Below are 15,992 nucleotides of genomic sequence, written 5' to 3'. Positions count from 1 at the left end.
AAACCATAATGCCTTGTGTAAGTATTAACTATCATATATATATCCCCCTTTTCATCTGCCAGAAAACCCCACATTTCCCCAAATGGAGGAGCCAAGTGAGCACCCTGGATTTCTGAATCCTATTTTCCCAGGACTGACCCAGTACCAAAAGACCTAGGCTTTAATTTTGTCTCTCTTCTGCTTGCATGTGTGAATGTGACTAGCTAAATCTCTTCTTCCCTTCCTCCTTCCTGTTGGGCCATTTTCAATAAGGTGCTCCCAATTAAAAATCCTCTGTCCTTATAAATTTAGACTTATCCTGTCTGTCCGGGTGGTGGTAGAATTACAGCAAAAACCTCCTAAGGCCCCTCCCTGTTCCAAAGAGGTTCCACAGACTGGTGAACAAAGTGTTTTATTGTGGCTCTAACAGACACCCCCAGTTTGGGGGCCCAGGAGCCCCCCCCCTCCCCTGCCAAGGCTGAAGCAAGGGAGGGGCCTTTTCCTTTAAAGCACAAGTATAGATTTCTCCCAAGAAAAGGGAGACTTCTTCATGGCCTCTCTTCTGAGCCCCCTCTGGTCCAGCATAAGGTGTCCACAATCTGGCCAACTGTGGTCAACCGATCTAGGCCCTGACAAGAATAGGGCAAGAGATGGGCTATATGTCCATTAAGGGAGTCCCATGCTCAAGCCAAGCAGCTACCAAGCCCCAAGGAAGAGGCCCATGTGTCCAGCAGCTGCAGGTGCCTCCAGACCCCTTGGCTGGTCCTCCTTGTCAATGGGGCTTGGGGACATGGCCATCCACATAGAAGTTTCGAGTAATTTTCGGCAATGTGAACTGAGCACCCTCAAGCTCCTTTGTCAAGATGATCTGGCAGCCCAGCCTTGAGTTCTCTTGCAGCTGTGGGGCCATGTCCAGCATGTCGTCCTCCCTGCCCAAAAAAGTGGTAGTCAATAAAGGAGCCAGCAGGTTTGGGGGGCAGATTGGGTTCTACCCCTAGCCCCCCATTTCAGGCAACCCAAGGCCCTAGACAAGCCCTGAGCCACCCACCTGCCTCTTTATTCCCCTTGCTGCCTGGATGACACCTGTGGCCACTGGTTACTGTGCTGCATCAAAGCCTCTTGGACCAGAGATTCCAGAAAGCCTCAGCCCCAAGGCAGCCTCTGCCATTCTCCTCTCCCCAACCCTTACCTTTCTTCAGGTGGTGGCAAAACAGCCAAATGTTCTTCACTCACATAGACGTGGCAGGTAGAACAGGCCAAGGAGGCCTCACAGGCTCCTGTGGAAGAAAAGGGCATATGTGGGACCTAAACTCCTCCTCAGAGGAGGAGACTGGGCAAAAACAAGCCAGTTAGAGGGTAGGCCGTGGTGTTGGAGGCTTGGTAAAAGTACAACAGAAAAAAGGGATATCAAATACATAGATATAGGGAGGTTAGGGGGAGCAAAGATGATCTCTCTAGGTTACCCCCCTGAGAAACAGGGGAAAGTGTCCCCAACCAGAGACAGGGAAAGCCTGTGATGGACAGTCTCCAGCTCCTTTCCTAATTCTAAGTATAATAGGTAGAAAGGTGCCTGGACTGACTGGCCCAAAGAGAGGTGCTGTTCTTATGCCTGTAACTGGCACACTGGGGTGACTTCAAACAAGTGCCTTCCTCTCTGCACTGCCTTTCCTGCCCCTGGCAGAGAAGGGATGACCACTGGGGCAGAAATGTTGTATACACTGCCCCGAAGGTCACTGTATCAGATGTTTCTGTTTTAACAATTACAAGAGGATTAAGATGGGAGAGAGGGAAGAAGTGTTTCCCTAAACGACTGTGATATAAAAACAAGCTAGCAACAGAACTTTTTTTTAAGTAACAAAATCCAGACGAAAACCCACACCCACCCAAACAAAATGCAATAAGGTTGGAGTGTCGGGCTGGCCGAGGCTAAGGTTCCCTCCAGCTCGGCCATTCGGTAATTCTCCGTCCGCGGGCCTCAGTTTCCCCGTAGCTCGGGACGGTTCTGGCAGGCTTACCCTCCAAATCGACGCCGTGCCTCTGGGCCAAGCGCAGCACGTCCTCGCCCACTGGCCCACTCGCTGGGATCCGCTTCCCTGAGCGGTCCACGAACACCACGTTCACCCTGGATGGGGGTGGGGGGAAGTTGTCATGGAGGGGACGGGTCACGGCTCCCGCCTCTCCCCTTCTTACCCCGGGGCGGGTCTTACTCACAAGTCGTGGGAGAGAGGCTCCAGATCCGGCTGCAGCTTATCCTCCTCCGAGGTGCAAGGGCCTAGAAAACAGCGCGCGCTTTGAGAGCAGGGCTCAGCCCATGGGGGTGAAGGGGTTAAGCCTGTTCAGCACCCTTCCCCCCACCCCTAGGCGGTCGGCAAGTTACGGTGAGGGGAGGAGTCCCTCCCCCAAGCACCTGTGCTCCGGAAGCCTCTGGGCCTGACCGGCGACTGGGCGACAGCTCTCTCCAGGTTGGGTCTGCTGGACCCCAGGCACCGCCACAGACTGCCTTCCGCTGCCCGTATCAACGCCCCGGCTGTCACGCTCCTCCCCGCCATGGAGGCGGCCATGACAGACGCCACGTGACCCAGCGAGACCTCAGGCGCAACTACCGGTCCCCGGAGGGAGGAGCTGTAATTCTCAGAATAGGCGCGCAGGTTAGAGGACCCAGGTGGCTCTAGCATTTCGAAGCTGGGGTTTCTCTTTCTCCGCCCTCTTGCCCTAAGACGAAGGTCATACTGGCTGCAGACTCTGCCTTTGACCGCCCCTGCCACTCAATGAACATTTACAGAAGCGCCGTGCACAACTCCATTTAGGTCAGTGCCGTGAGAATGGAGATACACGCTGAGGCCCTGGGCACCTGCGATGGGCAGTTATATAAGGTGGGAATTCCAAGAGTTTAAGACTCCATACTTGGGTTTCTAAGAATGGGCTGTGTGTGAGTAAAATGCAGCTAGCTGGTGAAATAATCAGTCAAGTACCAGTTTCGTTAAAATCATTTTACTTAAAAACTTTAATTCAGCAAATGTGGATTTCAAGGGACAGTCATATTTACGAGGACAGAGCTACTACCCCCCACCCAGGGTTCCTTTAGGACAGACAGTGGAGGCACTGAAAACCTTGCCCCTGGAAGCTAGGGCTGGTCCAAAGACAGCAGGTCTGAGCCCAGAGCCCTGGAACTGCTAATCCAGCCAGGTCTAGCTCAGATGACAAAGACAAAAGTACAGATTAAAAGGGAATATTGGGAAGATGGGAGTACAATGAGGAAAAGCATGGCAGGAGGTCTTAGGAGAATGGGGGAAGAGAAGGGTTAGGCATATGAGGTGGTGTGCCCAGGGCACATGGAGGCACTAGAGGGGGTTGGCTCACTTGAATTGGGAGAGGGACAGCCTACCCTAAAAGAAGAGGCCTGGGATGGCCCTTTCCTCTCCCTGGGGGCAAGGAAGAAGGTATCATTCTGCATGGAAACTTTGGCCTTAGGGCTAGGGGCAGCTGGGAGTCTCCAGCTGACACAGTTGGGCAGAAAGAATTTCACTATAAAAACCAACTGGGGGTGAAGTATGGGTGAAATGAAAGATAAAGCTTTACTTCAATGGAGACCTCTGCAACTGCTGGATTTGTAATCTAGCATAAAGTTACTCTCCAGCCGAGCTAATTGAGAGAAGGGGCTGGCTTAAAGGCTCACCTCCCAATCCGTCCCTTCCTCTCTCAGTTTGTTTGGTCCTGAGTTTTAAGGAGAGAAGTGTAGCCCCAGCAGCTTCAGATTGAACCACAGATGCTGAGTTCTCTGGACTGGGCAGGGACTGAGGCTCAGGGCCTTAAGGCATCTGGGGATACAGGAAGGGTCATTTCTATATGAAGACCAGAAGCAGCAGCAGGGGGTGGGAGGCAGCCACACCTACAGCATTTAAAAAAAAGGAGGGGGAGGGTGTGCCAAAAATCACCTCTAACATATGGCTAAGAAATTTAAAGCCATAAAGAACATATGTAAGTTGAGCTTCCCAGGCTCCCTGGGATGCACAGGAATCAGGGAGCTGGGTTCTTCCTGGCTTATTATTAAAAAAAAAACCACACACACACAAGAAAATAAAAACAATTGTTAAAAAAAAATTTAAAGGCAACCTACAGATGCAGCATTTCCCTAAAGAGGAAGCTGCATGATGTCCAAGGCACTCAAACCCCAGGATCCAGCATAGGCCCAGCCTGATGGAGCCACCCAGGGAGCCCAAGACGCCTCTCAAGAGACACCAAGGAGAAAGAAAGGAGCAAGACAAGACATACAAAGAGATGACAGAGAAAAAAGACAATGAAGAAAGGAGTCACAGAGAAAAGGGTATAGAGGAGAAAGCAAGAATGAGGTCACAAACCCTGGGGGCCTCTTAAGGCTACATTGTTTTGGGGACAGGATCACTGGTGGCCCCCCAGAAGTCCAAAGTGGGGCAAGACAAGGATATTGCCCTAGAAGAGTGACATAGGTCCAGGGTATGGGGAAGACATCCTGACCCCTGCCCAGTCTGGTCCCTACTTGTTACTTGGAGGACACCCCCTTTTTTCTTCTCCTCTACCACTACAATCGAAACACTGAGCCTCAAGAGCTGCAGGGCCCCAAGGAGGGTGTCAAAAGGTGCTGGTATAGGAGGGAACAACCCCCATCCCCTAACACAGCCTTTTCTGAGGAGAAATGGCCTGGGTCTAAGGGGGCTGGCCCTGTTCAGAAGGCAAGTTCTTTACATACACTTGGTTGTTTGTTTTTTTAAATCGGAAAAATCCAAGATTGGGCTTTAAAAGCAGTCAGCCAGCCTAGGGTTGAGATTCTGGTCAGGGGTTCATTAGAATATCCTCTTTCTTTTCAGGTAGGAATCTGCATAATGGCCCCCCAGGCCCTGGGAATGCTGGCCCACATAGCCTCCTTCAGGGCTAGGCTCCGGGGAAGGAAGTAGGTGGGAGAAGCCTCTTTTCTGGCCACCAATAGGTGTCTGTGAATACAAAACACAAAGCAGCAAGTGAAAGGTGGTCCCCCACCCCCAGCCTGCCCCACTCACCACCTGCTCCAAGCCATTTACCTTCATCAGGCTGCCATGGCTGTCAGGGCCAGGACCCAGACCCAAGAGACCCTCTCCAGAACCCATGGGGGACGTGCCAACAACCTGAGAGGTGAGGGAGCCATCAGTCTCAATTCCCATGTCCCAGGCTTGCTAATCTCCCCTTCTGTCCCACAAAACCCTTTCAGTAGATGGAACTGTTCTTCTCCAAGGGGACCTAGATTCTATCATGAAGCTAAAACCTTAGCTCACCCACAATTAAAAGGTAACTGCTGTCCCCAGGAGACTTGGGCCTTCCCATGTCAGGACCAGGCAAGGAGTCCTTAGTATTCTCCTTCCCACCTTCTGCACAGCCTACTAGGGGATCTCACCTTGTTAAGGTGACTCTGCTTGAGGCCAGCCTGCAGACCACTGGTGAAGTAGGAGGTGGGGGAGCCCGAGTAAAAGTGGGGGAGCCCCCCACTTCCACTTCCCCGATCTCCAAATCCACTGGGTGGGGGAGACATCTGCAGGGTGGGAGCCAAGAAAACAGAGGCCAAGGGTGAGACTGGGGAAGAGAGCTGGAATGGGATGAAGTGGACAAAAGGGAGTAGTTACCTTATGTCTGCTATGCCCAAGAGGTCCCAGCATGGGCCCCACAGATTCTCGGGGATGGGAAAACATACGGCGTGGTCCTAGGTCCTGGGGAAAAAGATCATATACAGTTGGAAGAAAAGGGGGACTAAACAGCTTCATAACAACCACTTCAATAATTATAGCCCACGTGGTCTCTTTGACTGGGCACCTCCCTTTTGCTCACTCCTAAGCTATAATACACTTAGAGCTCAGCCTCACTATGAGAGAACTTGGAGCTTGTTCCTAGGTCACTAATCTCCCTGTCCTGTTTGATTTGCATGAGTAGAGAAAACATGAGATTCTTGTGTGTGGTAACTAGAAACTAGAGAAAAAACTAGGAAGACAGAAAAAAGGGCAGCAGGGCCTAGGTCCCTGAGACTTACCGGTGGGTAGTCAAAGCCATAGCCATCTGAGGATAGACCTGAATCAGTGGACAGACGAGTGCTAGAAGCACTGCCCAGCATACTGGATTTCAGGTTAAAGCCTTTGCTGCCACCCCCTGGGGCCAAAGGGAAGAATATCAAATCAATTCTCCTTAGAGGATACTGCCATCCCCCCAACCCCAGGCTACTCCAACCCAACTCCCAGCCTGGACACCTTACTGGCAAGTACCTGTTGGCAAGAGACTGTGCAGGTTTAGGTAAGGGTTCAGGGGGATCCTAAAGTCCTTGGGTGGCTCTCCCAACAGTGAGACCTGGGCAGGAAGACAAAGTCACCTTTGGCAAAGGTGATAACCCTGCCTGTCCCTCACCCAAAAGAAGGGCTTGGGCCTTACCCCAGAGGTTGGTGGTGGCCCATTCTCACTTAGTTTCTGTAATCCACTGAGGACAGAGCCCCGAAGGGAGGCAGGAGGTGGGGTGAGTTGAGTGGCTGAAGCCCCCAGAGTTAGAGCTTCACGGTCTCCTCCTGCTGTACCCAGCAGTGGTGGCAAGAGAGATGATGGCTTCCCTCGAACTGGGGGCATGTCAGACGACAGGACTCCTTCAAAAAAGAGAAGTCTGTCATAAGCCCTCCCACTGTAAAACATAACCACTACAAACTGCCCTAGACCCAATCTCTTGTGAAGCCTGTGTCTGGCCTTTCCAGATCGTTCCAAGTTGTTTGTACTGCCCCATCATTACTCAGTGTGAATTTTGTATTTTCTCATTATGCATCCATGCCGTTTCCCTCCAATAGAACGTAAAGGCAGAGGTGCAGTGTTTGGCATTCAGTAGGTGCTTACTATATGCTTCCTGAACAAATGACTTCATGGAATAAGGAGAGTAGGCAGCATAAGCCCAGTTTACCTGCAGGTAACTCTCCAAGAAGAGTGTTGCCAGGCTGAGCTCCAGATTGGAATGAACCCATGGGAGAGTCTCCAAGGATTCCCGGTTTCTAGAAATAGTTTGGTCACAGTGTTAGAGATCAAGTGGCTTTGTGCACCCAAGAGCACACACTACTGGAGGGCAGTGTCCAGTCAAAACAACCCAAGGGGAAAAACCATTAGTATCCCCAGTAGTGGGAGGAAGAGAGGCATAGTATTCATCAGCAAATGAAAAGGATGACTGCTGTTCCAAGGAAGATGGGCAAAAACAGAAAATCAAAGTCCATTCCAGAAAGTCAGGAAGATGAAGCTTATAAAGAAAAGGAGGGGCCAGTGGAAAGGTCAAAGTCCTCAGGCAGAGCTGGCCCAGGGCAGTCTCTGGGGAAGAAAGCTCCTGGGGGGGGGGGGGGAGGGCAGTGTGGAAAGTAGACTTTCAGATGATCACAATGATCCACACAAAAGACCCCCAGGGTCAAGTCAAACCGTGTCTCCTCTAGTCGGCCAGGCAGGCAAACACAGACAAGTAGCTAAAGGGATGTGTTACAGCCTACAGAAAGGAATGCAGTTGTCTGGCATATTCCTGGTCTTATCTCCCAAATCCTACTATGGTGGAGAGCTGGTACAGCACATGGAATTGTAGCCCAAGTAGGGAGGGGAGCCAGTACCTGCTGGACTTGGCTCTGAGTCTGTAGGGCAAGCTGGAGCAACGCTGTAGACAAGGCTGGGCTGTTCAACAAGGGCATGGTTGGAGGTGCACCCAGGAGGCCTATAAGGTCAGAAAAATCATTCCTATTCTATTACCCTTTTCTCACTATATTCCCCTACCACCCAGGTTCCATCCCCATATCCCAGGGGGCTAAAGAGAATACTTACCCTGCTTGTTTCCACTTCCAGGGCCATGCAGCAAGGGATTCAGGAGAAGTTGTAGAGATGCAGGGGGTCCTAAGCTACTGAGGATCTGAAGAATGTTTGGCTCAGGCAGCAGCCCCTTCCCCCTGTTCAGAGCCTTAAGAGATAAACCAAAGAATCTATTCATAGTCCAGCACTCCCAGGCCCTGACATGAAGTAAGAGACCCTAAGCCCAAGGAACATGGGTTTCTTAGTGAGCTTGGTGCCTTGTGTCCAGATAGGTCTTACTCACCGTGGCCTGGGCAGCAATAAGGGCAGCTAGCATGCTACGGCCAGGGGGACCTGGGGCACAGAAAGACACCCGGATAGGGCTCCCAGCCAGGGTCATCCCATCTGCCTGCTGCTGGGCTTCTTCAGCCATCTGTGATGTCTCATACTCCAATACTGCAAACCCCTTCAACTGTCCATCCTGCCCATATGCAAGCTGTGAGGTAAAAGACAAAGGAAATAAATGGGAAGGCCTATTACTACCCACTCCCCAGTGTAGAGATGAGGCAAGTTAAGAAATCCGAAACATGATATAATAGAAATTCCCATGAATTTAGAGCCAGGGAACCCAAATTCAAATTATGGCTCTGGCACTGCTCATGGAACCTCAAGAAAGTCATTCCCCGTCTCTGGGTCAGTTTTCTTCTCTAGAAAATGGACTAGTAAGGTTCCTCCCATGACCGTATTAATAATGATGTAATATCCCATCAAGCAGTCTGACAGAGCTAAAGCTGCTCACCTGGCAAAAGGTGGGAGGGTGTACAGAGGAGAGGGCCTGTCGAAGTTCTTCCACATCACTATAGCCTTGGGGCAGGTGGTCAACACAGAGGCAGCGTGAATGCAATAGTGCTGGAGTCAGCTGGCTGGCATCTGTCCAATGAACATACAGTGTCCGGGGGCCTAGCGGCTTGCCCAGCAGATCTGACTTGGCTCGAGCTGCCGAATCCTTCTTCATATACTCCACAAAGCCATAGCCCTTGGAGTGACCACTGCGCTCACTGTATACCAGAAAGCAGCGCTCCAGGTTGCCAAAGGGCCTTACCAGCTCTTCAAACTGCTGCTGTGTGTAGCTTGGGGGCAAGTTAGCAATACAGAGCAGTGCATCTGTGGGTTGCAACTGCACTGACAACTCCTTATCCCTCAGGTGGCTCTGGTGAAACGTGCGGATTGCCGACTCTGCTTGCTCCCCATTCAGCAGAGTCACAAAGGCTAAGGAGAAAGGATCACACAGGAAAGAATCACCAAAACTAGCATGATTGCCCCCAGAAGCTCTTGCCCCCCACATATTCCCTACTCCACACTCTCCAGCCACAGCACCACTCACCAGTCCCCTTGTACTTGTCCACAAAACAGTACTTGAGTTCATAGTCACTGAGCAGGTCATGAACTTCCTATAGAAATAAAAAGATTCAGAAAGTCACCTAGAGACTAAAAGTAGGAAATGGGTTGTGTGTGTAGAGAAGAAACAAACTCCAAGATTCATGGTTCCTCAGCTAACAGCAACATTGTTCTTCACAGGAAAGCTGTGGGGGTGAAAAGGACTGGACTATCTATGCCAGACACAATGCTCGTCAGGGGGAGACATCATGCTCCCCACTGAGCTAGAGTGGTGGGCAGCAACTAGGACTGGCAGCTCCCACTCCAGAAGCAAGCAATCAGACTCCAGATTTGTTCCCTTCCTATTGAGCTCTTTCTCAATGGTTCAAAACCTTCTACCACATCCTGGCCCTAAGACTGGAGGTCTATAATACAGTAGCAGGGGAAAAGAAGGCACTGTTGAGACCATCGAATCTAATTTCATGCCTAACCAATTTAAACTCCCAACTGCCAGCCTCAGCTTGGGACATTTCTTCACAAAGGGGTACTTGCTTCCTTTCTAGGGAATAACTGCCTTTCATTCTTCATTTCTATCATCATCTTCATGCGTTCAAAGGATAACAGAAATTTAAGACACATTTGTGTTTTACTTTCTTAGCATGTATGGAGAGAGAAGAGTACTGACATTCAGGGGGAATCACATCCGAGGATGGCCCAGGGTCATGACACGAAAGCAAACACAACAATCCACTTTTTTGTTTTGCTAAGGCTGTAGGATTATAATCGAGAGAAAACCAGTCGCCCCTCTTAGTTCACACTCTTTTCATGGAACAAAACCCCCTGGCCTCAGCCCCAGGAGTCAAGGCTGGCAGTTTTCCTCGGTCCTTCCTCATCTCCACCCAGAGGGCATAGCATAGGAAAAGGCCTGGAGCCCCGCACGTAGCCCAGGAGCTTGGTGCCTTTCTTTGGGCCAGGTCAGGATGGCCACGAAACATCCCAGTTTGGAGCAGCAATCTCACCTAGGAGGGACCCACCCCGCCCCCCACGCGAGCAGTCCAAGCACCCAGCCAGTGGCACCACCAAAGCTCGTCTCCTAAGTGCGTTCACGGTCCCTCCCCTTAACGTCAGTCATTCGGTTTCGATTAAACTGGTTGGTTGCTCCAGGGCTGCCACGCCCCCTTGATCTTTTTCTTCTCTCCCCTCCCCCCCCCCCCGCGCAGCACGCTCCCTCGGCGTACCCCGCCCCGAACTCCCACGTTGGTCTCTTCCACTCCCCCCTACCCCCAGGCGAAGAATGATGCCCCTTAGTCTCTCTAGCCTCCAGCGCTCTTGCCCGCAGGTCAACCAGCTTCTCTAGCCAGTGTCTTAGACCATCCCCGTCCCCCCGTCCCTCCTCCCACTCACACGCATCGGGCGTGTGGATCTTTCCTGACTCTCCCCCCCCCCCCGCGTCCCCCCTGGTTGGTCACGTCCCCCGGGAGGCCCCGGATGAGGATCTTTCGGCGGTTACGGAACTGGCGCTCAGTCCGCTCCAGGCGGCTCCGCACCTCTTCGGGGTCTAGTGGCGGCAACTTCTCGTCCAGCGCCCTACGCTCCCCGACACCGCTCGCTTCGGCCTCAGCCTCGGACTCTGGGCTCAGCGGGGGCCGGTGAGTAACGGACACGTCTGCCGCCATCTTGGGAAACCCGGCGCCTTCTGGGACCAGCGAGCCGGGGCGGAGCGGCCTAGAGCGGCAACGGCGCCGCGCCCGTCCATTGGTTAGGGCAAGTTCCACCTCCCTCCTCTCCTTTTGTAGCCCATTGGCTGCGAGACTCTTCCCGCCCACTCACGGGTGAGTTCTGTTCCCTAATTGGACTTTGGCAGCCTATTATAGGTGGGGAAGCGTGATTGAAGTAGCCGGCGGAAATGGTGAGCACGCCTCCCCGTGGCCCCGCCCCACATGAATGGGCGGACGAACCCACAGAAAGCAATGCAAGAGGCCGGAGGTTGTCTCAGTACTACATTTTATTGACCTAGGCCGAGGCTTCCGCTCTCGGGCCTGTGGGGCCGGTCTCAGGCCCCTTCGTTGGTACCCGATTCTCCAGAGGCAGCGTTTGGGGCTTGTAACTGCCTCTCCGCAGATTCTGCCGGAGGTACAGGGTTGCGATACCCCAAGCCACGACCGCGACGCCCAGGGCCAGCAGCACCCCCATGACGATGGGCACCGGGTCTCTCGAGGATTCTACGGGGTGGGGAGGAGGTGAGAGAAAGAGGAAGGGTCAGAGTTACAGTCTGCCTGGCCAGGCCCTCGCTCCCCCCCCCACTGGGGTCACAAACCCTCCACGATCACAGTCACATGTTGCCTTTGCCCCACCCCCTCCCCCGATTCTCAGCCCGAAGTGTGATCCTCCTTACTGTAGACAGTCAAATTGCTTTGGACTTCCCGGCTCTGATCCCCCAGGGTCACATTGCAGGTCAGCTCCCACTGGCCATCTCTGTCTCCCTCTGCAATGGCTACTCGGGCTGTGGCCCAGAGCGTGTCCTGGCCCCGCTTAACTGTGGCACTCAAGCTTTTCCCTCCCAGGGACAGATGGATTTGAGCACTCTCCACTGGAAAGAGCTTGTCAATCTTGCAGCTTATGGTCTCCTCCTTCCCGAACTTCAGAAGCTTGGGGACTGTGAGTCGAGGGGTACCTAGTGCTAAGAGGACGAGAGAGACAGTTGGGACAGGTGGGAATAAACTGGAGCATGCCATCAGCTTTGGCATGCCCCTTTGTCACTTACCAAAAGTGTGGAGCTCCATGGGGGCTGAACTCATCTGATATCCTAGCTTCAGTGCTTCTAAGTCCAACTTGGCTCTGCAGGAGAAATTGGCTCCGTGGTCCTCTCGACCGGCTGTGGCTGTGAATGTGACCTCAGCTGCCTTTCCTGGGTCTTGTTCAGAGACTGCCTGCCTGCTCAGCTCCTGAGATCCCCGAAGCAGTGCCATTGTCAGGTTTTGCCTGGGTTTCCCACCCCTGACTTGGCATCGAATTGTGAAATTCTGGCCCACAAGAATCCATGGAGGCAGGGGCTCAAGATCCACATGTTCTGGCAGCTCTGAGAAGAGGGAAGAGAAGCCCAAGTGGTTTTTGGGAGAAGAGGATTGCCCTAGTTTCCTACCACCTCCTCCTAGTGGAAGGGAAGCTTTGGAAACAACCCAGTGAAAACTCTTGATTTAAGAAGACCTGGTCCAAATACAAAGTGCTCTATTTGGTATTCAAACCTAGCCCCCACTTACCTTTCCAGTCTTCCTATATATTACTCCCTACAAAGTACTTCTTTGATCCAGTGACACTGGCCTTCTGGCTGTTCCTCAAACAAGACACTCCACATCTGGACTCTGGGCATTTTCTCTGTCCCTTGTGCCTAGAAAGACCTTCCTCCTGCACTTTGACTATTGACCTCCCTGGCTTCCTCTAAGTCCCAACTAAAATCCCATCCTTTCCTGCAAGCCTTCCCTGACCCCTCTTAATTCTAGTGCCTTCCCCCTGTCTATTACAGCTATTCCTGTAAATAGCTTGCTTTGTATATATTTGTATGTTGTCTCCCCCATTGATTGTAGGCTCCTTGAGGGCAGGGACTGGCTTTTGTCTCATTTTGTATCCCCAGCTCTTAGCACAATGCCTGGCACATAGTGGGCTCTTAATAAATGTTGACTTGATTGATTGCCTTAGTCCAGTATTTATCAAAACATTCCTTTTAAAACACTTTATCCAAATTCATAAAGGCATTTTCTGGTTAAATTGATGAAACTTTTTTTGAACCTAGCTTTTTAACTCAGTGAAAGATTTAAATTAATGCTATTCTTTGTTAAACCCAGAATGATCTTTCCTGGGTGTCCTGTAATCAACAGACGTGCATAATAAGTGCCATGTGGAGAAGGCTAAATGAGGCAGATATTTCTTTCTCACTATCATTATACTGATTGAATTGTTCATTGACTGTATGAGAGAAGCAGAAGGGGGTTTGACCAGAAGGAGGCAATAACTTGGTCTGCTCAAGAGATTATTTAACCATAGATTTAGAGCTAGAATGGACCTTAGAGGTAGACCATCTTGTCTACCCACCTTATTTTACAGATGAGAGAACTGAGGCTGTATTGATTGTCATATAACATCTGCTTCCTTCTGACCTCTCAGGCTCATTTGGTCAGTCACAAGGCACCTGCCCTGTAGTCATTCATGGCACACAACCTATGTAGGTCCTATATGTCATGGTTCACTGGTGGCACAGGATCTTCCTGTTCCACAGACCCCAGGACCCTGCCTAGACTCACAGTCTTTCATGGCTTATGCCCTCACCTGACTCAAAGGTTATAGGAGTCTTGCCTGGGCAGGGGGCTTTGCTGGCTCAGATAGTCTGAAGCAGCTAGGCCTGCTTCTACTGGTCCTGGAGTTAGAAAAACCTGAATGCAAGCCTAGCCTCAGATACTATTAGGTGGGCAAGTCACTTAATCTCTACCTACCCCAGTTTCCTTGACTAAAACAGGGGTCATCATAGCACCTGCCTCTCAGGATTTTTGTGAACATTAAACAAGATAATATTTGTAAAGCATTTGGCATAGTGCCTGGTGCCCAGTAGGCACTCAACAAATGTTTGTTTACTTGCTATCTAATTAAGGTATTAGCATATTAAGAGATAGGTTGACCAGTTTCCTCAGAATCTTGGTAGGACCCCTTCGTGGGTTAGGCTGAAAGGGGACCTCCAGGGTAGGTGTTCTAGAGAAATCCTAGAGGTAGTAGTTGCAGGGGTGATCACCATGCATGGCATTGAAGGTTATTGGAGGACTTCCATGTAAGCTATGGGGGAATTTTAAGAAATACATTTGCAGGGGCAGCTAGCTGGGCAGTGGATAGAGCACTGGCCCTGAAGTCAGGAGGACCTGAGTTTAAATCTGGCCTCAGTCACTAGAGTGATCTTGGTCAAGTCACTTAATCCCAATTGCCTTGCCTTCCCCCCAACAAAAAAAAAAAAATACATTTGCCTGTGCCCAGGACATTTATTCCCCATGTTGATAAACCTTGTATGTGGAGAGAGAGAGATGGCAGATCTGTCCTAGAGGTGGCTGTGGACCATAATCTCTAATGATGTACACCCCCACTGACCCAAGCACTTACGAATTACAGTGACAGTGGTGCCATAGAACATCTGATCTTTCCCAAGGCAGTTGGCAAAGCAGAGGAGCCGGGTGTCTCTGGTTATATTTCTTAGTAGGAATGTTACCCATCTGGTTCCGTTGTCTTCTTGTGTCTTGTCAAGTTGGGTCTCCAGACCAATGAGCAGTGGCTGGTCACAGTCTGTACTGCAGTTCACTAGCAAGTTCCCCCCAGGAAGGGTCACTGGGTATGGGGGTTCTATCCATATGATCCCTGGAGCCCCTGCAAACATAGAGCTATGGCGGTTGCCTCAAGCTTTCTTTTTAAGAGCATTCTTCCTAGCTTATCAAGTGTCTCAATCTTTCTCAGTCTTCAGCTCACATTTCCCTGTAGACACAAAAGTCCTGGAGTTCTCTCTTGCCCTCTGAGGAATCAACCTGTTTCTGGGCCCAAGCAAGGCTAAGTTAGTGGGTACTACCTTCCGGGTTATCCTCATCTCTGGGCCCCACCTACAGGAGCCTGGGTCTCCCTGCCCCCTCCTTGCCTTCTTTCAAAGCTAAGAGTGGGCCCTGGGACCTACAGGGAGCCCTCTCGCTGTAGGAGAGCTAGCTTGGGTAGTGTGAGGCAGCTAAGCCTTTGCTAGAATCTCACCTGAGAGCATGACGGCGAACACCAGCAGGTTCAGGGAGGACTTGGGCCAAGCTTTGAGGAGTGCCATGCAGGGCCTCAGATGAGTAGCAGAGGAATGATTGCAGAATGAAAAGGGGTTGCCTCCTGTCTTCTGGGAGGTGGGGGTAGGGGCCAAGGTTCTAAGTAGAAGCTTTTACCTCAGAGGAAGTAAGTAACAGCTCCTGATTGGGGTGACTCTGTTCATGGAGGTTGCTCAGTGTGCATAAGGCTGAGAAGGATGGGGCCAACCCCATGAGCCAATTTCCCAGTCCCCAAAGAGGTCTCTCTGAACTGAGTGAGATTACTAGTCTCCACCCCCAACAGGAAACCACCAGCCCTTGGCCAACAGTTAGGGTTAGACCTTCTTCCTTTCTGTTAAACAAGAGACTGGAATGGTGGAACCAGAGTTGGGGGAGGAGGAACTGGTTGTCCCATGGCAATGTTCACTGCCCAGCTTTGGTGCCTGGCCTTATTCTGTTCGCTCTCTGCACTTCACATGTTCCCACAGCGGGGGGATCAAGAAAAGATCACAGCATTTAGTGCCAGAAGAAAACCATGTGAAAGAGGTCATTTAAGTTTGATGTCAGCAGCAATGTCCTACCTGCTAGAAGTAACCCAAGCACGACCAGCTGCCTTCAGAAAGAACGGGCACTGATTCATCGGAAGACTTCCAGAAGAAGTTGGATCACTACTTGTCACAGATGCTGAGTGGGAATTCTTTTTCTGGTATGAGTCAGGCCAGATGGCTGCTGAGGTATCTTCCAACTGTTAAATTCTGGTATTCTGATTTTATGGAGAAGAAAACGAAGGTCTAGAAAGGTTGAGTGATTTGTCCAGGGTCACTCGGGGTGTAAGTGTTATGGCCCAGATCAGGTTCCAGGGCCTCTGGCTCCACAACCAGTGCTCTTGCCACTCTGTATCATGCTGTTCTGAAGCTCAAATGACTTGGAGGGAGGGAGGGAGGAAGGAGAGAAATGAAGGAGGGAAGGAGGAAGGAGAAAAGAAAGGAAGAAGGGAAGGAGGAAGGGGAGAAGGGAGAGAAGAAGGAAGGAGGGAAGGGA

The 15,992-nt window shown here is 51.3% G+C and overlaps 3 protein-coding genes across 6 annotated transcripts; all 3 read right to left on the bottom strand.

The window, feature by feature from the left end:
* Window positions 1-375: 375 nt before the first annotated feature.
* FDX2 (ferredoxin 2) lies at window positions 376-2,580 on the bottom strand. The gene is made up of 5 exons (XM_069083100.1): window positions 2,387-2,580; window positions 2,191-2,251; window positions 1,995-2,101; window positions 1,169-1,256; window positions 376-908 (listed from the first exon to the last, which is right to left on the bottom strand). The coding sequence occupies exons 1-5, from the start codon at window positions 2,538-2,540 to the stop codon at window positions 752-754; spliced, it is 567 nt and encodes a 188-aa protein (XP_068939201.1). The 5' UTR covers window positions 2,541-2,580; the 3' UTR covers window positions 376-751.
* Window positions 2,581-2,954: 374 nt separating this feature from the next.
* Window positions 2,955-10,886, bottom strand: RAVER1 (ribonucleoprotein, PTB binding 1). Of its 4 annotated transcripts, XM_069083095.1 has the most exons (14): window positions 10,604-10,886; window positions 9,152-9,220; window positions 8,567-9,036; window positions 8,072-8,263; window positions 7,804-7,936; window positions 7,596-7,696; window positions 6,914-7,001; window positions 6,403-6,608; window positions 6,240-6,321; window positions 6,011-6,126; window positions 5,610-5,693; window positions 5,384-5,518; window positions 5,034-5,117; window positions 2,955-4,946 (listed from the first exon to the last, which is right to left on the bottom strand). In XM_069083095.1, exons 1-14 carry the CDS (start codon window positions 10,818-10,820, stop codon window positions 4,800-4,802), a joined length of 2,124 nt encoding a protein of 707 aa, XP_068939196.1. In that variant the 5' UTR covers window positions 10,821-10,886; the 3' UTR covers window positions 2,955-4,799. The 4 variants fall into 4 exon arrangements, with proteins under 4 accessions (XP_068939196.1, XP_068939197.1, XP_068939199.1 ...); XM_069083096.1 differs by lacking the exon at window positions 5,034-5,117; XM_069083098.1 differs by lacking the exons at window positions 5,034-5,117; window positions 5,384-5,518 and having other exon boundaries at window positions 2,955-3,048; window positions 5,629-5,693.
* A 53-nt stretch (window positions 10,887-10,939) lies between these two features.
* Window positions 10,940-15,254, bottom strand: ICAM3 (intercellular adhesion molecule 3). The gene is made up of 5 exons (XM_069083099.1): window positions 14,914-15,254; window positions 14,284-14,544; window positions 11,909-12,223; window positions 11,540-11,824; window positions 10,940-11,366 (listed from the first exon to the last, which is right to left on the bottom strand). Exons 1-5 carry the CDS (start codon window positions 14,978-14,980, stop codon window positions 11,158-11,160), a joined length of 1,137 nt encoding a protein of 378 aa, XP_068939200.1. The 5' UTR covers window positions 14,981-15,254; the 3' UTR covers window positions 10,940-11,157.
* Window positions 15,255-15,992: the final 738 nt, after the last annotated feature.

Source organism: Petaurus breviceps, unplaced genomic scaffold (genome assembly GCF_028583685.1).
Source record: "Petaurus breviceps papuanus isolate PSGF00001 unplaced genomic scaffold, PetGlider_PUasm1.0 172, whole genome shotgun sequence".
NCBI lineage: Eukaryota > Metazoa > Chordata > Mammalia > Diprotodontia > Petauridae > Petaurus > Petaurus breviceps.
The sequence above is the reverse complement of the archived record's forward strand: the minus strand, read 5'-3'. Positions and strand labels throughout refer to the sequence as shown.

Coding starts and splice junctions, on each gene's coding strand:
- FDX2 (XM_069083100.1), bottom strand. CDS start 2,540: ATGGCCGCCTCCATGGCGGGGAGGAGCGTGACAGCCGGGGCGTTGATA. Junction 2,102..2,190: donor GAGCCTCTCTCCCACGACTT/GTGAGTAAGACC, acceptor ACCCCCATCCAG/GGTGAACGTGGTGTTCGTGG. Junction 909..1,168: donor TTGCCACCACCTGAAGAAAG/GTAAGGGTTGGG, acceptor TTTTTTGGGCAG/GGAGGACGACATGCTGGACA.
- RAVER1 (XM_069083095.1), bottom strand. CDS start 10,820: ATGGCGGCAGACGTGTCCGTTACTCACCGGCCCCCGCTGAGCCCAGAG. Junction 6,609..6,913: donor TCTTGGAGAGTTACCTGCAG/GTAAACTGGGCT, acceptor TCTTTTTTGAAG/GAGTCCTGTCGTCTGACATG. Junction 5,694..6,010: donor ATGGCTTTGACTACCCACCG/GTAAGTCTCAGG, acceptor CTTTTTCCCCAG/GACCTAGGACCACGCCGTAT.
- ICAM3 (XM_069083099.1), bottom strand. CDS start 14,980: ATGGCACTCCTCAAAGCTTGGCCCAAGTCCTCCCTGAACCTGCTGGTG. Junction 14,545..14,913: donor GTTCGCCGTCATGCTCTCAG/GTGAGATTCTAG, acceptor CTATGTTTGCAG/GGGCTCCAGGGATCATATGG. Junction 12,224..14,283: donor CACCACTGTCACTGTAATTC/GTAAGTGCTTGG, acceptor CCCTCTTCTCAG/AGCTGCCAGAACATGTGGAT.